Consider the following 14,510-nt stretch of genomic DNA (forward strand, 5'->3'; position numbering starts at 1 on the left):
GACTCCGAAGGGAGAGAAGTTGGCCCATCAGGCACCAAGCCTGCTGCTGCCTACGTGCTGTGCCCGATGGAGTATTTCTTCTCAACCGAGCTGCCTTTGGAGAAGAGACACTTGTTCTTGGGCTCCCAGTCAGGGGCTTTCTATGGGAACGCCTATTGCTGTCCGTTCAGTTCTGCCTCTTCAACTCCCCACCCCGTTCTGAATCATTATGAAATAGCACTCTTATTCCTCAAGAGTACAATACAATGTAATTGGAAAGAAATCTTTGAAAGTGCATTTGCATTTGTATTTGTAACATGTGTAATAAGGCACCTGCATTAGAACCTTACCGAATGATCCTGTTTGGGCCTAAATTTCATCCTTGGCCTCGCTCTAAAGGAAAGGCTTCCTATGAAAATTGATAAACAGATGCTAGGGGGCCTGAGGAACCTGCTTAAGAGAACAGACTGTTTTGAAATACTTGAGTAACACCAATTTGGAAAAAAAAATTATGCCAATTAAGAGGCTTTTATTTCGGGGCGCCTGGGTGGCTCAGTCGTTAAGCGTCTGCCTTCGGCTCAGGTCATGATCACAGGGTCCTGGGATCGAGCCCCGCATCGGGCTCCCTGCTCCGCGGGAAGCCTGCTTCTCCCTCTCCCACTCCCCCTGCTTGTGTTCCCTCTCTCGCTGTGTCTCTCTCTGTCAAATAAATAAATAAAATCTTAAAAAAAAAAAAAAAAGAGGCTTTTATTTCATAAAGCAGATGCAGTTAGGTATTTTTCAGTATATTGTTAGTACAGTTTTGCACCTTATCCACTTGGGAATAATTGCAATGAGTTTGCTTGAAGATATTCTATATTTTCACCTTGTTAGCCCAAATTGCTAAGATTTTGCCATATCTAGTCATTTTTAGGGGGAATGTTTTTGGTGAAGTTTTCTTTTTTTGCTTACACTGTAGACTGTTCTCCTGAGTGGAGAATGGCTGCTGAGTGTGCCAAAAAGTACAAAAGACTTCGGCAGGAAGACACTATTTACGATCATTTGAAATTCTCCATCCCTAGAAAATTCTCAAATTAGGCTTATGAAGGCAATCCGATTTAGCTAACTGCTAATTGGAGAAAGCAAAAGCTTACTGGCGGGGCTGGTATTTGGACTTTCCTTGTCCTGGGTTCCTACCTCCCCTTAGCAGCAACACGCCTCCCGTGTCCCACGTATCGCTCCTCGCAGGGCCCTTCTACCAGGCGCGGCACCCAAACAGTGCTCTCGTGAGGCCGTCAGCCTTAGTGGCAATCAGTGATGGTTCTTGCCGGTCCCTCCACATGCAAGGTGCCAAATCTAAGATCAGGTGTGATTATGATGGTTCACATGCCTTTGCTTTCTCATACGTGAGTAAGGACCCTAATGTCTTAGATGTTTCCTATACGGCAGTGAAGTTAGTAGGAAAAGTGAGGCTTTCATCAACTGAAGTCTTCTGTGAGGTGATTTCAGGTTGAGTAGGGGATGGACTTGGAACTGGGGATGTGTGTCTCTGGGTTTGTAGGTCTCTTTTTTCTCCGACCCCTCGGGACTCTTGTTCCTGTTTGTGTACATTATAATCAGCATTCCTTGGCTTCCAAAATCACCGGTGTCATTTCAGCTTTTTTGGTTCAGCAGCAACTCCACCATTGCTTAAATTTTTTTTTTCTCTTTGCAGTTAGAACTGTTTCGCAAAGCCGTATGGTGCCACCAAGCCTCCAGGAAGAATGCAGAGATTTCATAATGTAAAAGGAATAACTTATTCAAGAGAGCCCTGGTAGAGCTAACGTAATGAGCTGAGGATTTCTCTAGAGATCTGTTGCCTGTTTGATGACAACAGGACACGTTTTTCTAAACAAGGAGGTTTAAAACCTCCAGTGGAGGTACGCTATTAAGTTATAGGATTTTTACTTCTCTCTACATTGCTCAATCAACAGTGGCCGTGGCTTTTTTTTTTTTTTTTTCCCACTGCGGTGAAACCTGCCTCCAAAGCATCCTCCCAGGCCAGGCCTTCTGCTTTAGGTCCCTGTGGGGAGGCTCCAAGGTTAAAGCAATTCTCAAACTTATTCAGGAAGCAGAACTATTGGAAATCACAGAGCTTTTTTTCCGAGCTTGATGAAAAAATACTGGCTTCCTGAGCCCCAAATAACCAATTAGAAAAGTCAGTATCAGTCAAACAGAATCTTTGAATAAACTCCGAGATCTATATTGTTGGAAGCAGGAGCAAAATTTAAGAAAAATTTAGAATATAAAAGATGATCACTGATAAATTTCTATTCATTGTTTTAGAAAAACTTCTCCAGTTGTCTAGCAAAAGACTGCCATTTTTCAGTTTTATTGGTGGAATACCCAGGCTGACTTTCGGAAACATCCGTATTCCAGTGGGGCATAATTTCACAGTTACTGGTATAAAACTCTATCAGCCGCATAGTGCTCTAGAGTTGATGACAGCATGTGATTATGACCTTGGACGCAGTATTCAGAGTTCACTCTAACGGCTGGCTGACAGTTGAGGCACAAGGAAACCTAATGCTACATTCATTATGTTTGATTTCATTCACGGCTTACGGGAGAAGGGACTGGCATCTAGACCCGAGACACTCTCTCCAGGGTCACTGCACGATAGGTGAGGAGCTGGCCTGTCACCCTGTGCTGCCATCATGCCCATCCCACGCTTAGAGAACGGCATCGCTGCTAACTGAAACGGGAGAGATGATCACTAAGGCTGTGTCACTTGAGAAGGAATATATACCGAACCAGAGGGGAAAGGGCTATTTATTTGGAGAAGTTCACCATCAAATCACTGGACAGGAGAAACAACTCATGGGGAAAGTCAACACTTACTACAATCAAAAGGGAACCCACTGTCATTTGCTGATTTCTCTAGGCACTCTCAGTGTGATGTTGAGCAAAAAACTCCCTCAAACATTTTCTACTGGATAGGCAGCCATGACTGCGAAAAATCCCTCTTTTTGTTGCTGCTGTTGACACCTCTTTCCACGGTTTTCTGAATTATATTAAGCCTGATACAGTGTATCTGATGTCAGCACTCACCCAATTGAGCATTAATTTCTCTGGATGGAAATATGAGCCATATGTTTATGTTAGTAATAGCAGCACTACGCATTTGATCATTTCTGAGCAGACTGATTTTTTTTTTTTTTCATCTCAAAGAGGCAGTTCTGGGAGTTTGTATTCATTTTTGAAGCCTCAGCCGCTTTCAGTACAGAGGCCACACACGTTTCCTAATCTTATTTTATTTAATTTCTCGACTGGTCTGACTCTGATTAGAGGTTCAAATAAAACTGATTCTTCTATGCCTTGATTATGTTAAAGTATTTCTGTCTCTCTCCTGACACAGCAGAAACTGCATGTAAATTAATTGTTACAAAGTTGTAGCAGAAAAACTAGTATTCTTTGAGGTGGCTCTATTACGAGATTTCCAGATGGCTGAGATTTTTTTTTTTTTTTTTAATATACTCAACCTCACTTCATAAAAACATTTTCACAAGGGTACAGAAATCCAACCGGGAAGCGCCTCTTTCCAAGCGCGCTCATATGCACATAAACAGCTTCGATTTGGGGAGCCAGCAGGGGGTGTGTAAAACAAAATGAGTAAAAAAAAAAAAAAAAAAAAAGGTTGCACAGAGAGTAATTTTAATCCATTCCATTTTTAAATACCACAATAAATTTAATTTTCACAATAAATTAAATAGCCATATTCAGTTTACAAAATAGAATTACTTAGTGTGAAACCAGTATTTACAACAATATACATTATGTACATGACATTTCTCTTTGTTGACACAGAACATGGAAGTAAAAGGACTTTAACTTTCCAATGTGTGATTGACATGCTACAAGTAACACCATGGTCTATATGAGAAAACAATAGTGCAAAATCACCACAGGAACTTCGGGACAATGTCAATTTTATGAGATACGACATTCTTTCGAATAATAAGAAAATAGTATTTTCTGTTTCCACGGCACCAATTCAGGAGCTGAATTAAAGAGCCAGCTTTCCCTTAGAAAAGAATGCATAACTGCATCTTCTACTTCCTGCAGCTTCACAGCCATTGGTACGTTTTCACACATCATCTTTTGGCTTAAACTCTATGAAAATGGCGGGCGACAAATTCTGACTCAAAGGAAGACTAAACTCTTTGAGAATAGCTGAAGTCACTTTCCCCTAATACCACCACCTTTTCTTTTTGTAAATATCTTAAATGATGCAACTACTCGGACAGCGAATTATTTTTTTGTAACTTTTCAATAGAAAAAGAATTGATCTTATATTTGGTCACACACTGTGTATGTACAAGTACACACGGAAAAATGACTTGGATAGTTGTGTCTAAGAAAAGTGCATATTTTAATCTAGAGGAGACAGTGTGTGTCTCCAGCCACAACACATAGTGTTATATGACTTATTATTTTAGGGCCAGTTCAATGTCCTCCCAGTGATCTGGTAAAATTTTTGATTGAAAGGGTGAAAAAATTTGCGCAATTTGGTAATGACAGAGGGGTCCACCTCTGGATGAATGCGCCCCTTGCTGCCCGCCAGGCACTTATTAAAGATAATGTTAAATCGCAAGCAGTAAAACCCTCTGGTAGCATTGAAATATAAATTGTACTGACTTATCCTAGGGGGAAGATTTAGGAACTTCTCCACGAGCTGAAGTTCTGGCAGAGGTTCCGTGATGAGGCGATCTCCATCGACAATGTGAAATTGCTCAATCGGAAAGTATTTTAACCACCTTTCCAGATGTTTGGTGTAGATGCTGGTTCTTACTGCCTTGTATTTTGTGTTCACTTCGCAGGTATTAGGGTCTATTGCCAGCTTCTCAAACTTGTAGTAAGTTTTATTCTTCCTCTCCTTCCCCTCTAGCACCTGAGTGTAATCAGAAATAGCTCTTGTGGTTGGCTCCCTGACAATGATCAACAACTTGATGGATGAGTTCATCTTGTAAATCCTTTCCGGAACCTCCTCCGTGATAAAATATGCTGGGCTCTTTTCAATTGTGATTTGCTGTGGGTAGGAAAAAGGCATCTTTTTCCTGTACCACTCAATGCCCTTGGCATAATTCTCATCATTGTCAAAAAAGTGGATTTCTTGAGAGGCTTTGACCACAGCTGGATGGAGGTTCAGCATCTCAAGCAGGGCCCTGGTGCCCCCTTTCCTCACCCCAATGATAATGGCCTTGGGGAGCTGCTGGACCAGGTCATGAAGGCGAACCTGATCCTTGGAAACGTTGCCCTTCCGGAACTCGTGCAGCAGGCCACGTTTAAACTGCAGGGCGCGGAGAGGGAATTCGGCCTGGCCACGGGCTCCAAATCGGCCTTCGATGGGGCAAATGGGCTGCAGCCTGAAAGCAACAGAAAGCGGCTTTTAGAAGCTCCTGGCGACTAACTTGTCATTTTTCTGCTTCCCTAGTTGGAGTAAGACTTTAGATGCATAAATAAAACCACTGGTTCCCAGCCTGCTGCAATCCATAATGAACATATGTTTGGGAAATTTTATTTTAAGCAACCCTGTATTAAATGGAGCACACATAATTGATGGGATTATTTTTATTAGGGCTCCTTAAAATTTTTATTCGCCAAGCGCTTAATTGACTACAGCGTGCATTGATGTTCGCAGTACAGGACAGACAAGTGACACCAGCCATACTAATAGCCTTTTAACAGCTCACCAGTTAACATCATTTAGAAAACTCGAAAGGCAGAAGATGACCATCTTCAGCTGGGAGGCCGAAGGCTGGCTAGGAGGCCACGTTTTTTGGGTTTCGTGGGGTAGTAGTTCTTGCAGCTCAGTAGCACTCATGTGGCGCTTAGAAATCTCTGAGATCTAATCTGAGTAGAGGTCCCAGTCTCTGCCCGTGACTAGTTGTATCATCAACCTGCAAAAATCCAATCTTGGCATTTGCTGAGCTTTTCGTTCTATGAGAATTTCTGCCATTGGCCTTGGGGACAGCTAGGCAAATACTCTATTTCTTCTGCCTCTCTCTCTCTCTTTCTGTCTAAAGAGGTCGAGATTATGTTTTTACTTTGCTGAATGTAGGAACAAATCCAACGCCATCAGCAAGTGCTGTCTATCACCTCCCACGCCTGGGACCAGAAATCAACCAGACCTTGCCAGAGCCAGAAGCTTTGGGTTCTCACTGCCAAGCCCAGGGATATCAGGGACTCAAGCATAGGAAGGAAGACGTGCAATGGATGGAGCCAGAAAGGAGGATTTCCACTTCAGCATTGCCCTAAATAATGAACCACCACCACTGTTTTTTTTCAGAGAGAAAGGCGTGGTAATAATCATAATGATATTAGACTAGAGTTACTGCTTGATTTGGCTCGACCAATGTCTATGGGTGGCATATGGAGTTTCCTTTTGGGTAACAGTCTGGAACCTAACTGAAATTCATTCTAACTTCCCTAAGTTTATCCGAAAAGGCATTTTAGCCTTCTTGCTAAAGGGTGTAAGATTAGTCAAAATGGCTGTTAAGCCAATCCTCCAACTGAAGCTTCTAGCTATCCTAATTATTTCGTGTCTATGTTCCCCTCTCTGTGGCAATGAGGCTGTCTCTTGCTTTTCCCAAGAGACCCTATTGTACCATTCTCATCTTCTGTAATGTTTATAATTAAAGGAAGAGGGAAACTTTGTCATGCCACGGCATTCTACAGAACTGAGGGGAAAGAGTTTGCCTGTCTGTTTAAACGTCTATCAGAATGCTTATGGAAAACTATACTCATATATTATTTGTTTGTGGTGTTTTTTATGATTTTAGAAACAACTCATGCTCATTGTGGAAAACATGAAAATATGGAATAGTATAAAAAATAACGGGGTTCACATTTAATATTTTAGGGAAACATGAATTTTGTTTTTATAAATTTGTTAATAAGATTTATATGCTAGAGCTCTACGTGGAAGATATAAAAGTAGTAACACATACGTAGTCAAAGATATTTTTAATTGTGACATTGATGGGGATATCACAAATTCATCTTTCAGCTCTTCTTGGGTTCTGGTTGAAAATTAAGCCCTAATTCACTACAGCATCTGTTGAATGCAATGGATGGACTTCTCTCCAATGCATCTAGAACGATCCTTTTCTGTAAGGACTTAATTCTCTTGCAGAACTCTGGCCAAGAGAGCCTGAAACAGACCATCTCTGTCCTGTTAGAGCAGGAAAGAATTTCCCTGCTTCTAGAAAGGCTGTTCTTTCTTTCCTTCCTTCCTCTTTCTACCTTCTACCTTGGCAGCTCATACCTTGCAGAACAATTGCTTTTTGACTTCCTAACTCATGGTAGGAGAAAACATATTATTTCTATTTCCTGAAGAGTAGATGCTGAGCATGGGCCTCAGACATGGAAAAAAAAAAACCCATGGAATCTTAGGACCGGAGGGGACAGCTCAGCCCCCCACCCAGAGAGCAGGGTCTTCAGTTACTAAAGGATAGGCCTAAGTAAGTGTGTGTCAATTTCAGACATAATTTTGTTCAAACTCTCAAATTAGAGGTTTTGGGAAAGCCCAAAAGCTGTCCCATCAGAGACCAGACACCAAGTTAAAAATGAAAAGAATCATTGACTAAATAACTACTGTGTTAATGATCACTGGATCAATCACTCAATAAAAAGGAAATGATTGGAAGCTAACTGAAGGTATTGGGAAGAACTTGACATAAAAGTTCCATCAGGAACAGGACAATGGTGCCCGCCTCAAGGCTTTTCATTAATAACTAAGTACCACTTTAGAGAACTACTTGAAGTCAGTGACAAGCTCTGGATTATACCATTTCCCATAGTTAGCAACCAGTGAGTGGGAAGTTCACTTAGGAATTTTGAATTGAAAAGCATCAGACGGGTTCACTTTACTAGTTGAAACTGACACTGGCTGAAGGAAAATAAAAACCACTGCAATATTATTTGTTAAATAACCTAGTGATAAGACCTATAGATTAGAAAAGGGAAATTTTAAGGAAGATATTTTCATTTTAAGTGTGGCTGCATTTTCATGGAAAATGGGAAGTGAATTCATAGAGAACATATTTCCATCTTTCCGGTGCAATAATTAATTTTAAAGGGCAAAGAAGGGAGCTTCTCATTTCAGAAATTAACGTCTTTGTCTTTTCCAATCATACCAAATGTGGGACAGTCCAGAGGTACTCAATGTGAAGCCAGCTGATATTTGGGGGGACTTCTTGCAAGTCTAGTTAGTACCTCTCAACAGTTTGCTTATTTAGAGCCAAGTGCTAGTTCTATAAATTTCCTCTCCCTGGATTTTTCCATTGTTTTCTGGGCAATTACTCTGAGTGACAGCCTCCTCATCTGGTCCTTTCAGCTCCTGGAAACCAGACTTAATTAACATGGTTAAAACTCCCCAAGCCTGCAGCCATCTTTCCAAAGCAATGGATTCCAACTTGATGAGCTCCTTTCCAGGCTCATACATAATTTTAACTCTCCCAGTAGCACATTCATTGCTCACTCATAAATTTCGAAATGAAGATAAATAGATACAGCATCACTATTTTGCGACGGCTAGAGGTCGACAACCAGATGCACACAGACCACACTGAGCTCTTGTAAAGGACATTTTTAACATATACGGCTTTATCCCTTCTCTGAAAACAAATGTCAACGCACACAGAATACAAATGGATCTTGACGAACACCTTGGTTTGAGCAACTTGGAGCTCTTTCTTTTAAAGGCTCAATAAATCAAAACCAATATTTCAGAAAAGCACATTTCTTGGGAATTTTGAGAGAGGAAAACAAATGGATAGGTTTAGGATTATGTCCTAAGGAAGTTTAAATCAAGAGACACTTGAAGTCACACAGGCATAAGTATGTGTTGAATTACCTACCTATCCAAGCTCCCAACTCTGGCGACTAGATACAGCAGACTCCCAACGGCAAGGCTTCCCAGCACCAGGAGCTTCTGTCTCAGCCACGCCTGCTGTTTGAATAGCATGGCCCTCCATCAACCTTCGGGACTTCTGCAGCCTGAGAGACAGGGAGAGAAGGGGACTCATCAGCAGGCGTCTCTAACAGGCTCTGTGGTTTGTCACAAAGCCACAGAGGGGGAGTACAGGTGATTAAGTGATACTTCATGGAGAAAAGATCCCATACTGACCTTGACAATGTTCAGGGTGTAACAGCTATTTACCCAAACTTGCCTTCCTTTTCCTGGCCCATGTTATAAGATCCAATACTAAACTAGGGGGAAGCTCCTAACTAGACAGAACCTGCTGGGCAATTGTCAGAGTGAACTAATGCATATATTATAACATATATATACACCCTGTGTGTGTACGTACGTATATTTGTTGTTACTGTTAGTCATTCAAAGAACACTGATAAAATGAGCAGCTGGGTAACCTGAGGTTTGCCAGTAGGGCAAATAATAAACTGAAGGCTCTGCTCCAGAATAGCCAGACAAATGTAGAAGTTCCTTTTCAGTAAGTGATCATTTGGGGCATAGCAATGACATATTTTACTTGCCTGTTTTTTTGTTTTGTTTTGTTCTGTTCTAATTGTGAAGGGGGTGAGATCAAGAGCCAGTTCTTTACTCCCTGAGGTCATCAGTGGCAACTATCAGGACCTCAGACGTTGGAGGACAATGGCTCCAAGTAACCTGATGTCGCCCTTCGCCTCCTCTGCCCGGTCCTGGATTGGACTGACTGAGGTTTGGAGACATGCTCGGACTAGATTCCCCTGCTGTGTGACCCCCTTCTGGCTCTCAATGAATTCACACAGATTTGGTGATATGGGTCTCATTCTTCTATCACGACAGAAGCTTGCCGGGAAGCTTTGTACTCTTTTTCCTGAAATAAGGCTGGTTGAGGAGTGTAAGGCTTTACTAGTGCTATTATTAAATTTGGGGGGGAAATGCAAGCTTTCAATTCAGCCTTTCTTATTAAAAGTAAATCCAATCCCCTTTCAAGATAAGATGGTTTGTTTCTTTCTTTTTTTTTTTTTTTAAAGATTTTATTTATTTGAGAGAGAATGAGAGAGAGCACATGAGAGGGGGGAGGGTCAGAGGGAGAAGCAGACTCCCCACCGAGCAGGGAGCCCGATGCGGGACTCGATCCCAGGACTCCAGGATCATGACCTGAGCCGAAGGCAGTCGCTTAACCAACTGAGCCACCCAGGCGCCCTAAGATGGTTTGTTTCTTATTGAAACTCAAAATAGTAACCCGAGAAGAGGGACTCCAGCAGTGGGCCATGGGTAGAAATTGTTTTCTTGCAATGGTATTTCCATGTTTGCTATGTGGAAAGGGATATACCAGGACTGATCGACTGGTCTATTCATTTGCTTGTCAAGAGATTACTGAGCACCAAGAACATTTCCAGCTATTCTATTAGGTTTATGGAGGATTCCAAAAAAGATACTGAAAGAGTTTTAGCCCTTGAAAAACGAATAAGGGGAGAAGTAATTGCAAAACAACCAGAGAATGCAACCTAGTAATAATGTATAAATAAATGTTGAGGAAAAAAATGAAGAAACGGTCAGGGATGTGAGCTCCATGGGAATGCTTTTTCTGTGGAATGTAGTACATGACCTGGTGAGGAGGGTTTAGGAAGAAATCCCAAAGGAGAGAGGTCAGAGCAGTATTAATCCAACACACAGTCAACAAATATTTATGGAGCATGCCTTATATGCTAGATTCTCTACCAGGTGCTAAAGAGACAGTGGCCAACTGGGGGTCTGTGGTCTAGTGGAGAAGACAGATATTAAACCAGTAAACATAGGATTCACATATACTTACAAATTGTAATACCAAAGGAAAATTACAGGATACAGTGAGAAAGAATAACGGGAGGAAGCTATTTAGTCCTTCCTGAAGGAGTGACACTTGGTCTGACAGCTGAGGATGAGAAGCAAGGAGGACAGGACTAGGGCAGAGTGGGTTTCAGGCAGAGGAACTCCCATGCACAAAAATACCGAGGGGGAAGAAGGCTTGGCTGGTTTGAGAAGCGAAGGAAGTCTGGCATGGCTGGACACAGGCATTGAGGGGGACAGAGAAAAGGCTAGGAGCCAAAGCAGAGAGGAGGCAATAGGAAATGGGTCTTTGCAGGCACTGGGTGAGCCTGTGGTTCTGACTGAGCACATCTCGCATTGTGTGTAGGTAAAATGGGGAAGAGAAGGAAAAGAGGTATTTCAGGAAATTATCAGAAAACCCTAGGAAATTATTTCCACTTTATGAACAGGTAAAGCGAAGCTCAGGCCATTTTCTCTAACTTGCCTGAGCACAGAGGTGAAGTGAAGGCAAAGGCAGCAACTTGTGCTGTGTGATTCAGGGCTGCCCCGAAAGAATCCATTTTGTGTGTCTCAAGGTTAATGTCTAATGTCGAAGTCCGGGGCTCTGGTCCCTGTTGAAATGCAAATACTGCAGCAATAGGGTGGAGAAAAGAAAGCTGTGCTCAAGTCCCCTAATCACAGTCGCCTTAGTAGCTCTGTGATCTTCGCCGTGGCTGCCCAGATTCTCCGGGCCTCTCTTTCTCTATCTATAAAGTGGGGACAGTCTCTGACCTCCCTACTCCGTAGGCCCACAGTGAGAATGAAGTAAGGTTTCTACGAGGAACATCACTCGACACAGATTTATTGATATGATGCTAACATAGGGATTATATGTCATCTTTTGTTAATGTGAATGAATTCCATGTGTATTCACAGAGTGAGAGAGCAAGAGCTATTATGTAGTTGAAGAGGGCCAGCTACAAATGGGACAGATGAGAAGAGTCAAGGTAGAGGTGCCCGGGTGGCTCAGTCGTTAAGCGTCTGCCTTCGGCTCAGGTCATGATCCCAGGGTTCTGGGATGGAGCCCCGCATCGGGCTCCCCACTCGGCGGGAAGCCTGCTTCTCCCTCTCCCACTCCCCTTGCTTGTGTTCCCTCTCTCGCTGTCTCTCTCTCTCTGTCAAATAAATAAAATCTTAAAAAAAAAAAAAGAAAAAAAAAGAGTCAAGGTAAATGAGCTTGTCCCATGGCCTTAGGGAGGGTCAGCAGCCTCATACAGAGGAGCAACCTGGAGGGAGGCTGGGGAAGTCACCTGGCCTCCTCCACCATCGAAACGGAGGGCCCACACTCTGCTGCTTCAGACTCTACCGCACAGTGCTTTGTCCACTTTCCCCAGCTCACTGGCGCCCTGGTCTGTCTCTAGCTATAGGTCACTCTCTGTAAGGCCGGGGCCACATCCCAGCTCCTGGAGGGAAGGCCTCTTGGGCTGATGGCCCAATACAGTCATCTCCGACCGACCGCCTCTGCGTTCCTGCGGTCTGTGTGGTCACGGGCGCGGTGAGGCCCTCCATTGCTGCAAGTGCTGGATTGGTGCCAGCAGCTGCCTTCGTGCGTGGGAATCACCACAGCTCCCAGCTATGGGCTAACCCCGCTCGCTGGCTCAGAACAGAAAGCTACCTGAAGGGTGTGAGCCCAGAATCTCTCTGCTTGTTGCATAGGCTCGGGGTTCTCTATTGTGAGCTTGCAGAAACTTTAGAAAATGCACACCTACCACCACCTTCAGAGATTCCAATTTAATGGGTCTAAATTAATCTTGCATCGTGGTTTGTTTTTGTTTTTGTTTTTGTGTAGTGAATGACACATAAACCTTAGTCATAGTCATTTTCTACTGTCTTTTCTTTTTTTTTTCTTGAGTCACCAAGTTCAGTAAACTCTTTCTCCTTAATTTCTTCTTGCCTTGTGTTGTGGAGGCACCTAATGCCTCCTTTATTTCTTAACATTTGGGCATGTTCTCCTTGTGCATTTCCTATGGCCTGTATAGTCTGATTATTCTTCCTCATACAAGATATTCTGTCCCTCATCTGTTTTTTGGTTATTTGCTGGATCAAGTCTGATCTCTTCTTGAAAAGTATGGGCCCTTCCCTCCGAGGGCCCAGCTTGGACAGTCAGCCTCCCTTCTTGTTACTCCCCAACACCAGCCTCTGTGCCCTTCTGGTCAGCTGCTTTACTGCTTCTCATACCTCCTCACTCTCATCTCTATGCTTCCACCAGTTTCCTCACTGGCCCAGAATGGCTTTCCTGCATTTCCTCCTTCAAGACTCCTGGATCCTGTTAATAACTTCCTGGAGAGGGTGATCCTGGTGGATGGGCAATTTGGGGGGAAATCCCAATATACTGCCCATTAGTGGGTGGGAGTGGGTCAGGTCCGTTGTGTAGATAATTACAGGAATGAAGGGTGATCATTTGCATGTAGGGGAAAAATGACCAGGGCTATGAAGGCTGCGGAGGAAACAGCCGAGATTTAGAAGATATCACAACAAAGCTATCGAACTTCTGCTGTGATGCACGTGCCATTTGGTAAACAGTAGGTTATGAAACCTTACTGAATATGAGGCCACTACTTTTTCCACTGCCACTGGGGATCTTTCACTGTCAAAAGTTCCAATACTCCACCTACAGACCCTCCCTTCATGGTGAGTCCAACGGTCACCATGGAGGTTTTGCTCTGTGGGGTTAGCTGGTACTGTCAGTCCAGCTTCTGTTGGAGATGGCTTAGATAGGCCCACCAGTGGGGTTCTCCTCACGTTTGTTCACACTGCCTCCTCTCCTTATGGCAGGCCCATGGCACTCTCCAAAGCATCCTCATGTCTACCAGGATGCTGAGGAGAACTACAATTTTCATTCAAGGGCTCAGCTAGTGTGAACGAGTCGTACGTGGTGAAGTGCAAAGACCACTGGACTGGGAGTCAAAGACCCTGAGTAACATTTTGGTTTGGTTTTATAATGGAAACTCTCTGGATTTTGCTATCCTCATCTGTACAATGAAGATAATAAAGTCTATCTCACAGGGTTATTATGACATGAGCCTTGAGTAAGACAAGTTGGGATAGAACTTTGGATATTTGGGGCACGTTACAAAAATGAGGCATCACAAAAGCTTCAGGAGGCTGATATATTTGTTCTTGCAATGCATTTTCGAGAGGAAGAGACTAAAATAAATGCAGTTCTCATTAATAATATAGTTAGACTGTGAAAAATATAAGCCTTTTTAAATATAAATAACTTTTAATGGAAACTACTGTTAGATATTAGAATCCTAACACTGTATTCTCTCTTCAAAGTGAGATGGCAAAGCATGGCAAAGCAAAGAATTACCAAAAACGAAGACAAGAAGTTAATACTGTGTTAGGCGGAAATCACTTGGAATTTTTCCGAAACGAAGAGGCCAAGCCAGGAGTTTCTAATAAGTGTCTCTAGGACACAGGTAGTGAAATCTCATTCTGTTTTGTAATCAGTCTCAGACTATATGCTAAGAGACAGTATCCTAGCAGCCCCTGAATAACCCTGTTCAGGGAAGACCAAAGGTACGTGGTTGATTTAACATTCAAGACGCCTCTTTGGTTTCCCAGACCATCATGAAGTGCTTGAGCATCTGCCAGGTTGGGGTTCTTAAAAGCTGGGAGTTGCTGCTCTTGGTCTGAGCACATAAGCCAAAGAGAAGCCACACCATCCAACGTTTACCAAAAATAGTATTAAACTGGGGAGAAAGCTCCTCCA

General features: G+C 43.0%; 1 protein-coding gene across 2 annotated transcripts in view; it reads right to left on the reverse strand.

Moving 5' to 3' along the window:
- Positions 1 to 3,640: 3,640 nt before the first annotated feature.
- Positions 3,641 to 14,510, reverse strand: part of HS3ST5 (heparan sulfate-glucosamine 3-sulfotransferase 5) — a 161,074-nt gene continuing 150,204 nt past the window's right edge. For both annotated transcript variants that reach the window (XM_034990314.1, XM_034990313.1), the window contains 2 exons: positions 8,859 to 8,997; positions 3,641 to 5,363 (listed from right to left, as the gene is read on the reverse strand). In XM_034990314.1, the coding sequence (XP_034846205.1) occupies positions 4,433 to 5,363; positions 8,859 to 8,965 (1,038 nt within the window). In that variant the 5' untranslated portion in view covers positions 8,966 to 8,997 and the 3' untranslated portion in view covers positions 3,641 to 4,432. The remainder of the gene's footprint in view (positions 5,364 to 8,858; positions 8,998 to 14,510) is intronic.

The sequence above is a fragment of the Mirounga leonina genome, unplaced genomic scaffold (genome assembly GCF_011800145.1).
Source record: "Mirounga leonina isolate KUSES-001 unplaced genomic scaffold, KU_Mleo_1.0 Mir_53, whole genome shotgun sequence".
In the NCBI taxonomy this organism is placed as follows: Eukaryota; Metazoa; Chordata; class Mammalia; order Carnivora; family Phocidae; genus Mirounga; species Mirounga leonina.